The 13,584-nt window shown below is 34.4% G+C and overlaps 1 protein-coding gene across 1 annotated transcript; it reads right to left on the bottom strand.

The window, feature by feature from the left end:
• Positions 1-11,160: 11,160 nt before the first annotated feature.
• On the bottom strand, positions 11,161-12,405 carry LOC145086626 (chalcone synthase-like). Its single transcript, XM_079024444.1, has 2 exons — positions 12,228-12,405; positions 11,161-12,134 (listed from the first exon to the last, which is right to left on the bottom strand). Exons 1-2 carry the CDS (start codon positions 12,403-12,405, stop codon positions 11,161-11,163), a joined length of 1,152 nt encoding a protein of 383 aa, XP_078880570.1.
• Positions 12,406-13,584: the final 1,179 nt, after the last annotated feature.

A 13,584-nucleotide genomic window follows, 5' to 3' on the forward strand; every position in this document is an offset into this window, starting at 1 on the left:
AGGCACTTAAATAGGCTCCAAGTCCCGAATTTAGGGTTTTCCTCGCACAGACCAGACTCGCCGAGTCCACTTGGCCGACTCGCCGAGTTGGTCACTTACACCTCGACCCGGATCCCGCTTGGACTGGCTGAGTTCCTCCTTGGACTCGCCGAGTCGTCCCCTAAACTTAGGGTTTCCTTTCCTTTCTTGGCCTTTCTGACTTTGGGTGTTACATCTCCCCTTTCATCTTAGAGAAATCAAGTTTCGCATTAACATACACGATTGAAGTTGATGGTTCACTCTCCGCTAAACCCTTCCTATCTCCAGATTTCTCAATCTTCCCATCAACAGGATTTGACACTAATCGACCTATTTCCTGCAGTTCAATACATATGCACAATCACTTTCACTTCCACTCTACAAATGCTCAAAGTAAACCACTACTTCAAACTGGGAATTCGATTTCCCCAAATCAACCGTTGTGCCAAATATTGTATTTTACCCTCCTCCCAGAGTACATGGGTCCTTCACTTTGAAGATACCTGTCATTTTTTTTTATAATTAAGCATGAGGCCATAATGAAAGGCACAAACTATCATTCCAAATAACTAATAATGGTGGGTTAACTAATGACATACCAACAAAAACATTTACAAACAAAAGATAACTAAAATCCATCACCACCATCTTATGAGTTATGACAACAAAGGGAGTGTAAATTAGGAGTTCAGATAATTTTCAAAAATCCGTTTGGGGTATATGACCCCATTCTGTAGTGACAAAGAACATGGTTTGGCATGCGGAATTAAAGCTTGCACAATTGAACATGGTGATTTGGGTGTTTAAGAGATATATTGAATGTATATGGTGTTACAAAAAAGATCTAGATCTAGACTGCATAATTAACACACACTTACACACTCACTTCTACATCTCTCAAGCACACCTCTACAAGTGGTATGAACCCACTATTTATAAAGGTGTTTACATGTCTCTCTCTCACTCTCTAACAAATGGGTCTAAAGGCTAAAGCACCACATGCAAGTGGGTTTTACAAAAGTCAAACATTTACAAAGTTATGAATGAATAACTTTGCACCCCAACATTCTCCCCCTCAAAGTTAGGAATGAATGACCCATTTCAAATCTTCCAAAATCAAGCACTACGCGGTTCGAGCCTCAAAGGTGACACATGTCGAAACGAACTTCAATCTTCAATTCTTCCATGATTCTTCAATTTGGGCTCTAGGATATGAGACAATACAATCCGAGCAGCAACGAATGATCAAGAGTATTCCAAACTCCAAATAATCACCCTAAAGTTGCGCATAAAAACACACCCCAAAAATCTTCAATAATTCCAAACCCATTTCGAATACATCACTTCCGAACTTCCAATTGCATTATCTCGTAATCTTCAAAACTTCAAGATCACTTCGGTCTTCAAATCCGCGTAATATGAAAAATTCAAGTTCGAATTTCCATATTAAACTTCTCCCCCTTTTTATAATCAAAATTTGATTATAAAACTCCAAAGGAAAAAGAACGTGCTCTATTCGGAATTTTTTGTATCAAAACTCTCCCTTAACATGTGGCATAAACATTGTGCTTCAATCCGGAAAATCCAAAAAATATTGAATTTTTAGCTTCGTTCATAGATTGCCTTTGACAAAATTTCTCAAAAATGGGTAGAAATTGTCAATTTCAAAATTCTGCAGCGACCCGTTGCGCCAAAAACAGTCAAATATGCGAAACTCTAGCCCATTTGCGAAACCGGGCATAAAGCGTAAATTCGCACAAACTACAAGGACCAGAACTGAAAATTCTGCAATTTCTCAGCTTTCATTACCCATTTTGCGAAGTTGGGTATTTGTTGCCAAAAATGCGAAACTACAGATACTTATTTTGAAAATTTCTGCATTTTCTTCAAACTTGCGAAACTTGGCTAATTTTGTCATTTCGTGAAAATATAGGGGGCCAAATTCGAAACTATATGTTTTCTTCTTCCCAATTCATTAACCAGTGAAACTTCGCATGGTCGTTCGCAAGCCGCTTACAAATGCTTCGCATCTTTCACTCAATTAACCAAATATGCGAACACAATCTCTATAACCAAATGCGAATCCAATGGTTATAAGCAAATGCGAATCCTTATCTCTTTTACCAAATGCGTACATTAGTTTTGAAACCAGATGCGAACACAAATTGATTTTATATGCGAATCCCAGTGAACAACAAAATCAATCCATAGATGCGAACTCGTTTTTTTTTTTTTTTAACATTTTCGCAAAATCGACATCAACAACTTCAAAATCTTTCCAGTTCATTCCAAAATTATCGATCCCTGTATTCAAACCAAAACCACAATTGATTCTCAATACTCGACTGTAAACATTCGAGCATTTGCCCCAATTCCAAAATCGTTCCTCACAATCAATTCGTGCTACTCAACATAATATCGCTATCAAAATCAAAACAAATTTATTCACCAATCAATTGTCGTTTCTTCATGATTCGTTTTTCATTCTTCGCTTTTTCTAACGAACCCAAAATTAAAATCTTCGATTTCCAGGAATCGAAATCAAAATCAACAATCAACAATAGTCAAAATTCAGTCGACTCCAACCATTTCGATTCCAAACCCAATTTATCTTTCAATTTCAAGTTCGATTTGTCAAGAACACTGAGTTTGACTTCACAACGAAAGTCAACTTAAATCAACTATGTTCTAATGTTTTTTTTCAATCCAAATACGATACGCATTCAAAATCAAACAAACATTCAGAACGACTTCGATCAACAAACGAATCACATTCCACTGATTAACAAGAAAAAAATGAGATAAGGAGATTGGAAACTTAAGAACAAACACGCATAGATGAGTTGCTTGTACAATCTAAGTGTACAACTCGGTAAAGCGCAAGATGAAAAATGGACACAGTAAGGATATCGAAATGATTTAATCAATCTTTGGCCTCCTTGTTGTATAAATCGATTTATGGGCTTAAAGATCGGACATAAACATGAAATAACATGTAATTGGGCTCAAACTGTTTTGAGAATAGCAATGAATTCGAAACTAGATCCAAAATGAATTTATCAAATCAAAAAATTGTGAACCGTAACCAAACATTTATTTAATTCAATTAGAATTAAACTCTGATTCCACGGGCAATTAAAAAATTTAAGAATTGAATCGAACAAAAAATAGGATTGAATCGGGCTTGATCAATGAAAAATAATTGGATCAACAATGAGATTTGAAACGAATTAGATCCAATGAATCAAAATGATCAAAAATCAAGAAAGCAACGCATGAATTCAACTATTATGAGAGATCATAGAGAGAGACTCACCAAAATTGATCAAATTGTGACAAAAGTTGCCAAACCGAGAATCGTTCTTCAAAAATCACCTTGATCTTGAAGAACCGCTCTGATACCAATTGTAGTGACAAAGAACATGGTTTGACATGCGGAATTAAAGCTTCCACAATTGAACATGGTGATTTGGGTGTTTAAGAGATATATTGAATGTATATGGTGTTACAAAAAAGATCTAGATCTAGACTACATAATTAACACACACTTACACACTCACTTCTACATCTCTCAAACACACCTCTACAAGTGGTATGAACCCACTATTTATAGAGGTGTTTACATGTCTCTCTCTTGCTCTCTAACAAATAGGCCTAAAGGCTAAAGCACCACATGCAAGTGGGTTTTACAAAAGTCAAACATTTACAAAGTCATGAATGAATAACTTTGCACCCCAACACATTCTCATAAGGGTGGGTCCGCCCTTGCTAAAAACTAAGTTTTACCTGTACAATAATCCCAAGCGAGTATTTCAAATGGTTATTATGATCTGTAAGACCAAGAAACAGAGTTGGCACAAATGAATACGTATAAGGGAGTTTAATTTGTCGGGGAATAAGAACTCATTGAGATTTTTTATCAAACACTTGGTGTTCATCGTTTCAAGCAGTGTAATATGAAGACACTAACAAGTTGGTTTTCATTGAAACTACATCAACTCATAAGTTCACACAAGCAAACAGAAAGGAACATAATGAAAACTGACATGAAATAAATAAGCTATTGTTACAAATCGCCCTAATAGTCCATAAAAAACTTGAAGTGCAACATCAAAACTTTCTCTCTCTGGTACTCAAGTCTACCCAACAAAACAGTAATGGATATATGATAGATTGTACAAACTAACAAGCCCTATAGCAAATTGATACTTAGAAACAACGAACAACACCATAAAATGCTTAGAAACATGTGAAGACTAGACAAACCATGAGGAATTGGAGGAAAAAGAGGGATGATGAAGGAAAAGTGACAAAGTAGTTAGAAAAATGATTCTGATTGGAGAAAGAAGGAACCTGATGGCCTCGACTAGAAATTAACAATTTCCACAGCATCTCGATTATGATTCTCGGTCTAACTTAGGGTTGGGGCGATTTGTTTTCCGTGTTCAAGAGGGAACTTAAATTTCCAAATTTTGGGAGGAGAGGGAAACTTATAAAATTGAATTTTTTGCATAAAATTTAGGGATATCGGAAAAAAATGTAATTTTGTTTTTGTTAATTTTATTACGAAATTTTTACAATTTGGTTTTTCATAAAATTAATTCTTTTTTTTTACAATTTAGTTTTCCATAGAAGTTTTTTTTTAATGTTCTCAGATACCATACTTTCATTTTTTAAAATAATTCCATTTTAGAAAATGTTTATGGATTTTCATTTCGTAGCAAAGGTTTATATGTCATAACTTGTGATTGCTAACCCTTAAGCGATACATCATAAGCTCTAACATGTGTATACCTAGGAGTAGGTAGAACGTGGGTGTAGGTCGGTGGGAGGTGTTGTGAGGTGGGGTAGGGGGTAGGTGTGTGGGCATGGAGTTAGTGTCTGAAGTTATAAATATCTTTGAAACACGTAGCACATTTAAAATATAGAAATAACTAAACAACTCAAAATTAGAATAAACCCAAACTTGAATGGTTAAATATTACAATGAAAGTTAAACCCTATTTAGAGAATAATGCATGTGGGTGTGTGTAACATCCCAATGATGAGGTACTTCTAAGTTTTACCCTATAAATGAACGCATTGCATTTTGGTCCCTAAAGTGAAAGAAAAGAGTGCAACCGGGCCCAGAGTGGCATTTTGGTAATTTTGGAATTTGGGGAGTATGTTGAGCGTACGTGTGTTTGCTAAGCGTACTAGGGCGTGCGTGCCTTAGTATGTTGGGCATACACCTCATACGCAGGGTGTATAGGAAGATCATGCAAACCCGAATGATGGGTGGGTGGTGTATGTGAGCATGTGGGTGTAGGGTGTGATGGTATGGGTCATGATGGGTATGTGTAGGTGTGTGTTGGTGGTGTAAGTTATATAAGGTGAGGATGGGTGGGCAGGGGTGGGGGTGTAGATTTGGGGCAAGGTAGGTGTGGGGATATGATGGGTGGGTGGTGTATGTATAGGTACGGTGGGTGGGTAAGGGTGTAAAGGTGGATGTGGAGGTGGAGGTAACGTGAAGGTTGAGTAGTGTACTCATCAATGTTGGCTTGTGGGAATGGGTATATATGTATAAGTGTGCGGGGATGGGTATAGGTGTAGGTATGAGAATGACAGTGTATGTAGTTATGGTTTATAGTTTATGGCTTATGGTTTATGGCTTATGGCTTAAGGCTTAAGGCTTATGAACTAATCCATTTGGCATATACCTTAAGCCTTAAGCCATAAGCCTTTAAGACTTAAGTTATTTTTCATATGCCCTAAGCGTTAAATCATAAGCTATAATCCATAAACACTAAGCCTTAAGCTCTAATTCATAAGAAATAAGCCATAATCCCTAAGCCTTAAGTAATATCCCTAAGCCATAAACCCAAACCCTTAAGAAAAATTCAATAAGTCCAAATCTATAATCCCAAATTAACAAAGCATACGTAGGAAGCCATTAGCCATAATCCCCAAGCCTTGAGTCCTAAGCTATAAGCCAAATTCGTAAGCCATAAGTAATAACCACTAAATCATGATCCATAATATGTAAGACTTAAGCCTTTAGTCCTAACATGTAGCCTATAGGCCTTAAGCCCCAGGATTTAACATATAAGATATAATTCATAAGACATAATGTATAATTAAGAGACAAGCCATAAGAAATAAGTAATAAGGGATAAGCCATAAGACTTAATATGTAAGCCCTAAGGCTCAATTTATAAGCCATATCCAAAAGATTTAATTCATAAGTCATAAAGACATAAACAATAAGGCTTAAGGATTATTTCGAGACTAGGGATTGGAGATTACAGATTAGAGCTTAGAGCTTATAGCATAAATCTTACGACTTAAGGCTTATTTCTTAGGGCTTATGGTATATGGCTTATTCCTTACACATTTTGGATTATGTCTTAAGGCTTAAGGTGTAGAGCTTACTACATAGTGCATGTGTTGACGCTTAGTGCTTATGACTTAGGGCTTATTCTGTAGGTCATAAGGCTTTGCTCTTAAGACACACACACACACACACACACATATATATATATATATATATATGTATGTATATATATGCATATACGTATACACACATACACATGTGTGTGTGTGTGTATATATATATATATACATATATATACACGCATATATGTATAGATACATGTATATATATACACATACACATCAATTACACCTATAAATACATTTTCATGTACACATATACATAAATACATACATACACACATACACACACATATATATATATATATATATATATATATATATATATATATATACAATATAAGATTTGAATATCATGATTGGAATAAAAGCATATATATTATTTGTTAATTCGTAAGCCCTAAACTATAAGCCATAAGTGGTATCCCTAAACAACAAGCCAAATGTCATAAGCCAAAAGCCCCAAGCCATACACATTAAACCATGATTTATAAGCCTTAAGCCTTTAGCCATAAGTTAGAAGCAACAAGCATAAGCCTTAATCCCTAAGCTCCAAATCCTACATCCTAATCCCTAATCCACAAGGCATGAGCCCGATGATATAACCATAAGCCTTAATTATAAGGGTAACCTATAAATCATGTGTGTTTGTGTCGACACGTATTTCAAATTCATGTTGTGTGCCTTACATGAGTAAGACATGAATTTACCCATCTAAACACATATAACACAAGTATAATTTTCATGACCCACCACTCGTATATGACACATATAAACACAAAAATATTTTAAAAAATGTAAATTTTCATCCTAAATTCAAAATTAGTAAATCAAAATTTAAAGATTATATATATATATATATATATATATATATATATATATATATATATATCCCCCTCCCTTTGATTTTCGTGTTCCCCAAAATATTTTTTCCTAACCGAAAAAATTTCAAAGACCCGCTATCTACAATTGTGGTTCGTTTCTTCAACCTCCAAATTAACCCTCCATCTCTCAATCTCTCCCAAATAATTCATGACCCCTCTTTCTCCTTCATCTCTTTCTTCATCGATCTACTCCACCACATTGTCTTTGGTCTGCCAATCAACACGATCGCCAACACTCAGTCTCTCTATCTCTCTACTTCGTCGCTCTTATCTCTCGCCACCATCACTTTATCTATTTTGCTACTATTATATCTTGCCAGTGCACAACCCACCACTAGTGATTGGTTTCGTCACCACCATCAGCTATCCCCTCCGACGAAGGCATCTAGAGGTCGACGCTCCCGTCCATCTATAACACCATCCACCATCAACGCCTCCATCGTCGTTTGGTCGCTCCGTCTTATCTGTGTGTTCTTCTACAGTAAGTAAGTGAAATTGTTGTTTAAGTTATTCTGAAGATGATGATTGGTACACAAATTAACGCCTCTACCTTCATGTATGTGTGTACGTTTGCAGTTTGATTCCACCGTCGTGTCTGTGTTTGTTCATCTACAATCGTTTTGTTTTTAAGGTTCAATTTAGCAAAGGGTTGGTGTTCTTGTTTACTCACATTACAATAAAAGATGAATCCTAGACCAAAGGTTAAATCAAGGCTGTTGATCAAGAAAAGTGAAAATTATTTGTTAGGAAGAGATGTGACTATGGAATTGAAGAATGTCTTGATGATAAGAGGAACCCTTCATTCGGTTGATCAGTATCTCAATATAAAGAAAAATTCACTTACATGGTATGATTCTTAATTTTTCATTATTTTGGTGTTTTTCGTTTTAGGTTGAGTCTTACATTAATCTTAGTAGGTTATATAGAATTGGATCTTTATTTTTTCCTTGTAGTGCCTAGTGGTCAAACGCTCATAGATGATTTTAGATTTTGATTGAATATGATCTGTAATAAACCTCATATCAACTTCTTTGAGTTTGAATTAAGCACCTCAAGATCCATTATATATAGTAAACATAAATTCCATACTCCTGCTAGTAAGATCCATTATATAACCAAATGGTACAAAGTTTCCTTTTGAGATTGGTTTTGTCATTTGACCATTTAAGTCAATTTTTGACATGTTATTTTCATTAGGTTAATCAAAATAGTAAAAAATTTTGTCGTTTGAAACATTTCTTTACAGGTAAGAAGTTTCGCAATTCGACCGTTTTGGTCATTTTGACCCTTTAGGTCCATACTTGGAATGCTAGTCAAAATGACAATTATGGTCATTTTGCTTCATTTGATTAGGTAAGCAGAAAAAGAAAAATCTCAGTTGCCATTTACCATTTCTAGGTTTTTCTCATTTCTCATTTTATGTCTTAAATTACTAATTTGCCCTTAGCCTTATGTAGGTTTTCACATCCTTAACAATCTCCTTCCACGCCCTTCAGTCTCTCAAAGTTCATGCATTAAAACTTATAATTTGAATTTTGTGTTTAAAGCTTGAAAACCCAAAGTTAGTTGACTAAAGCAGAAAAAAAGTTTCTTGGAAGTTTGCTCGGAAGTGTAGGCTAGTAGCTTCCAGTTCTCCTTCGGAAAAATGGTCCATTGGTTGATGTCAATTAATTAGAATTAGAATTTCTTTGTTTCATTGGTGTTTTGGCCCAAAATGGACAATAATATCCTTATTTCTAAACTATTTTTTTTAACAAAATGGTGGATTATTGATGGAGAGTTCTAATTATGAGATTGTACTTTATTGTTCTTGTGGCATTTTAGTTTGGTATAATTTATTTTCCACTAAAATTCTATGAATTTGTATTATTTTATTTCATCTAGATCGATTAAACCATTGCTATATTTATTTTGACCATTTTACAAAGATGTCTAGAGTTTAACTATTAAACATTGAGTATCAGTGGCAAAAAAGTACTTATGGTCACATTTTTCTTCTTTTTTTATCATAACAAATATGGTCTTTTCATTTTTTGGAGTTTTGACGCGAAAATTGGTAAAGACACTAGTCACAATTTATGTCCCCTTCTAGAGGGTAAGTTAAATTGTTAACTAGTTAACAAAGGGTAGTTTGGTGTTATTTATTTATGTTAACCAAATTTTTAACCAGGTACAAAATATATTAATAAGTCACCAGTAAATACTTACAACAATACATTTTCATTTTATATATGGTGACTATTATTTAACTTTAGACATACACTAGCACAGACACAATGACCATTATATAATCATAGTCACACATTCAATGCCATGATTGAACTTTTTGTTCATTTATTATTCTGCCAAATGATATCAAAGATAAATATGGTCAAATTTAAAAGATTTTCAAATACAATAGTACAACCAGAATAAACATTACATATGTGTCTATATTTATATATAGACATATATAATAGTTGTAATCGTAACTAAATGCTACTTACACACACAATATTTGTTTCTTCTTAAAGCCGATTCATAATATTTTGACACACATAATAAAATGTACATGACCAAAAGTAACCAATACTAACTTGTTTTATTTTCTTGCGTTAACTAAGTACAACTAGTACAGAATCGCCCTATCGACACGCAAATATTTAGTGTGACCATATGTATCATATTTTAGCTACTTTGTCTATTATGTGGCTAAAAAGGCACCATACTATAAACACACATAGAACTAACTCATGTCACGATACGTCTATCTACTGTCTCTCATAAAACAAAGTATGACAATTTTAATCGATACATGTGACTGATTGTGACCTATGACCTCAGCGGTCGAGTATGCTAATATTTGTCACATTTGATATAATTAAGTGTGGTTAAAGTTTTGATTATCTATATAATGGCTACATAAACTAATTCCAAAAATAGTCTCTAAATTTTTTTAGTGACCTTTGGCCACACTTTTAATAAAAAGTGTCACGGGTCGTTTTTCGGAAAGTGTGACCGTAAGTCATTTTTGTACTAGTGAATCCTAGGTATGAAAAACAATCCAGATTGTAAAATGATCGTATATGGGGTAGGATCGCAGGTAGGATCGTAAGATCGTAGGATCGAGATCTGATCTGATTCTACCTTCCCTTGAATTTATTTTATTATTATTTTTTTTTGCCAATGAATTTTCTTTACCAATGTAAGTCTTTCACCCTTTACCAATTTACTATTTATCATTTTTTATTTTGGCTTATTACTAATATTTCGAAGTTTTTATAACTTTTGAACGAAAATTTGAAAACGTTTGAAATATTTTTCATGATTAAAAATTAAAAATTAAAATTATATTTTATTTTGTGGGATCTTAGGATCCCGATCCCGATTTTGCAAACTCAAAAACGATCTTAGATAGGATCCCGATCTTGACAACCTTGCTCTGGACTATATATTTTTTGCTGCAAAAAAAAGAATTGAATCTTATGAAATATTAAATAAAAGACTTGAACTTCGATTAAAATTTTAAAGATTTTTTCTCCCTGATTTCCTTCTCACATACCAGAATTAGCGCTTTCTCACGTGGGTTGATTAGGGTTTCCGAAACTCAAGCATTTGGGTTTCGGAGAAATTTTTTAACCCGATTTGATTTGGTTTTCGGTATGGGCAATTATGTATCTTCAAGATTGAATTTGTTAACGTTTTTTTATAATAGTTTTACAGTGATTTTGTGTACTTTTTTCCATGAAATCTCTAAAACACAAGTTATTATAAATTCAAAATTCATAAGATAAAATAACTGAACAACCCGAACAGCACATCCCACTCCAAAATCACGAAATAGTAATTAATTGGACACATTATGCAGGACAACAGTATCAATAGTGAGACCTGGTCCGAACCCAAACAGCACACCCCACTCCAAATCATTTCCGGTAATATTAACCGAAGTGTGTCGCATTTCGTTTAGAATAAATAGGACACATGCACTTGACAAGTTCCCGTATTTACTGAGCACATGTCGTGTTGCCCGGAGTTTATCAGGCGTAAGGCTTAGTTTTTCCTCAATTTGATCCAAGAACGCCGGACCACCTGGATGTGCGATCCAGAAAAGTGAATTCCAATCAACGATGCCCAAGGGTTTAAAGGCCTCAACCAAGCTCTCCTCAATGTGTTTCGCTATAAGCTCAGGAACATCTTTCCGGAGATGAACTATAAGCCCAGCCTCACGAAGGTGCCCTTCAATTGCACCCTCGCTATCTGGGAGAATAGTTTGGGAAGCAGAAATGATTTCAAAAAGTGGCTTTTCCACATCGAATAATGGGTCAGAGCCTACGATAACAGCAGCTGCTCCATCACCAAACAAAGCCTGGGCTATAAGGCTATCAGGATGCATCTCTCCGGGTCCACGGAAAGTTCCTGTAGCGATCTCCGAGCAAACAACCAGTACACGGGCCCCCTTGTTGTTCTCAGCCAAATCCTTAGCCAAACGAAGGGCAGTGCCACCAGCTTCTTGAAGATACATCATCACACGTTTAACCGAAGGACTTAGGCCAAGAAGCTTTGTGATATGGTAATCAGCTCCTGGCATGTCAACACCGTTTATAGAGGAAACCACAAGGTGGGTGATCTTGGACTTCGGTTGGCCCCATTCTTTGATTGCATGGGTTGCAGCTTCGGCACCTAGCTTAGGAACTTCCACTATCGCAATATCTTGTCTTTCGTCTAAAGATGGTGCCATGTGGGCACAAAGGTTCGGCTTGTCTTTCAAAATCTCCTCTGTTAAGTACATGTATCGTGTTTTGATAGAGGATTTATCACCTGAAATATTACCAAAAACATTTAATGGAGCAAGAATACTATTAATTACTACAATTATGTGTTGGTGAGAAGTATATGGTGCACATAACTTACACATGCGTCTAAATTTTTCCTTGAGTTCTTTCATGTGCTCGCTTTTTGTAACACGAAAATAGAAATCCGGATACGTGCTTTGTAGCACACAAGTAGGTGGTGTAGCAGTCCCAATAGCCATAATTGTCGCTGGACCTTGGGCTCTTTGCGCTTTGCGGATCTCCTCCATGCTAACCATATTTTCAGGTGAAGCCAGAAATGGTGTTTGTTACTTTAGTTTGGAATTTGTGATATGTGATGGTTGGCTGGTTGTAATTTATAGGAGGTGGATGGTTATAAAGTGTATAACTCCCGTATCTTAAATTCTCATTTGGATGTATGGCACGTCTCAACACTTGCCATTAGAATCACCCTCTTGCATTAGTCTTTAGTGTGTTTCTTTAATATTTTGACAACATAAAGCACACATATTTTGGTTTAGGTAAGTTTTGTGCTGTGTTGTACAACACAATAAACATATCAGGTATCAAACAAATGCATAAAAAAGATATCGAGATTAATTTTGAACATGACTAGTTCATTCCGGATTTACTTAATATTACAGATCGAGTTATATACATATATTTTTAAGTTACAAAATGAAGCAAATACAAAAATTACATTGATATAGTCTGTTACTAATTTTTTTGATAGCAAGAATTAATTTTAATTAATAAAGAAAAGGTTGGGTCGAGCTAGGAATACGAGAAATGCATGGTTAGTCTTTTATTAATATACTATGTGTGACACCCGAGTATTATACTGATGAATTTAAAAAAAGTTTAACCATTAAAGTGTAAGCAGTAAATAATTTGTAATGTAAAAATTTAAAATAAGAAAAGAAGAAAAGGAAAAAACATATTCATTGCAATTTAATTTCATATATACTACACTTTACATGTATAAGTATATGACTTTAATTTAAAAAATTGAATCAAACCACAAATTGACAAGTGGATAATATTTATTTTAAAAATATTACAAAATGACTAGTATCAAAACTAATAAGAGATTGACAAGTGTCAAATTTATTTTCATTTATCCTCCCTAATAAATGAAAATAATTTTGCCACATGCCACTTTCTTATTAACTTGGACACATGTCATTTTTTGGTATTTTTAAATAAATGTTTTTTCCATTTGTCATTTTCTTATTGTTTATCTTTTTTTAATTGACACATCATATTTAAACTTCAATTATTAATTGTCTTATTTGAAAATAATAATTAAATTACAATATTACAACTCATATTATTGAATATGTTTCATTTTAAATTTAAATAAATTTTTGTTTAAACCTTCATATTTAATTTTTTTGTTTTATCCAACCCATATAATATACGGGTCTCAGAACTACTTATTATTATATGTAGGATTT

The sequence above is a fragment of the Lactuca serriola genome, chromosome 2 (genome assembly GCF_051521515.1).
Source record: "Lactuca serriola cultivar US96UC23 chromosome 2, Lser_US96UC23_V15, whole genome shotgun sequence".
Classification (NCBI taxonomy): domain Eukaryota; kingdom Viridiplantae; phylum Streptophyta; class Magnoliopsida; order Asterales; family Asteraceae; genus Lactuca; species Lactuca serriola.

Excerpts from the sequence above, each read along its gene's own strand:
- LOC145086626 (XM_079024444.1), bottom strand. The coding sequence starts at position 12,405 with ATGGTTAGCATGGAGGAGATCCGCAAAGCGCAAAGAGCCCAAGGTCCA. Across the intron at positions 12,135-12,227 it reads GGAAAAATTTAGACGCATGT|GTGATAAATCCTCTATCAAA; the intron begins GTAAGTTATGTG and ends GTAATATTTCAG.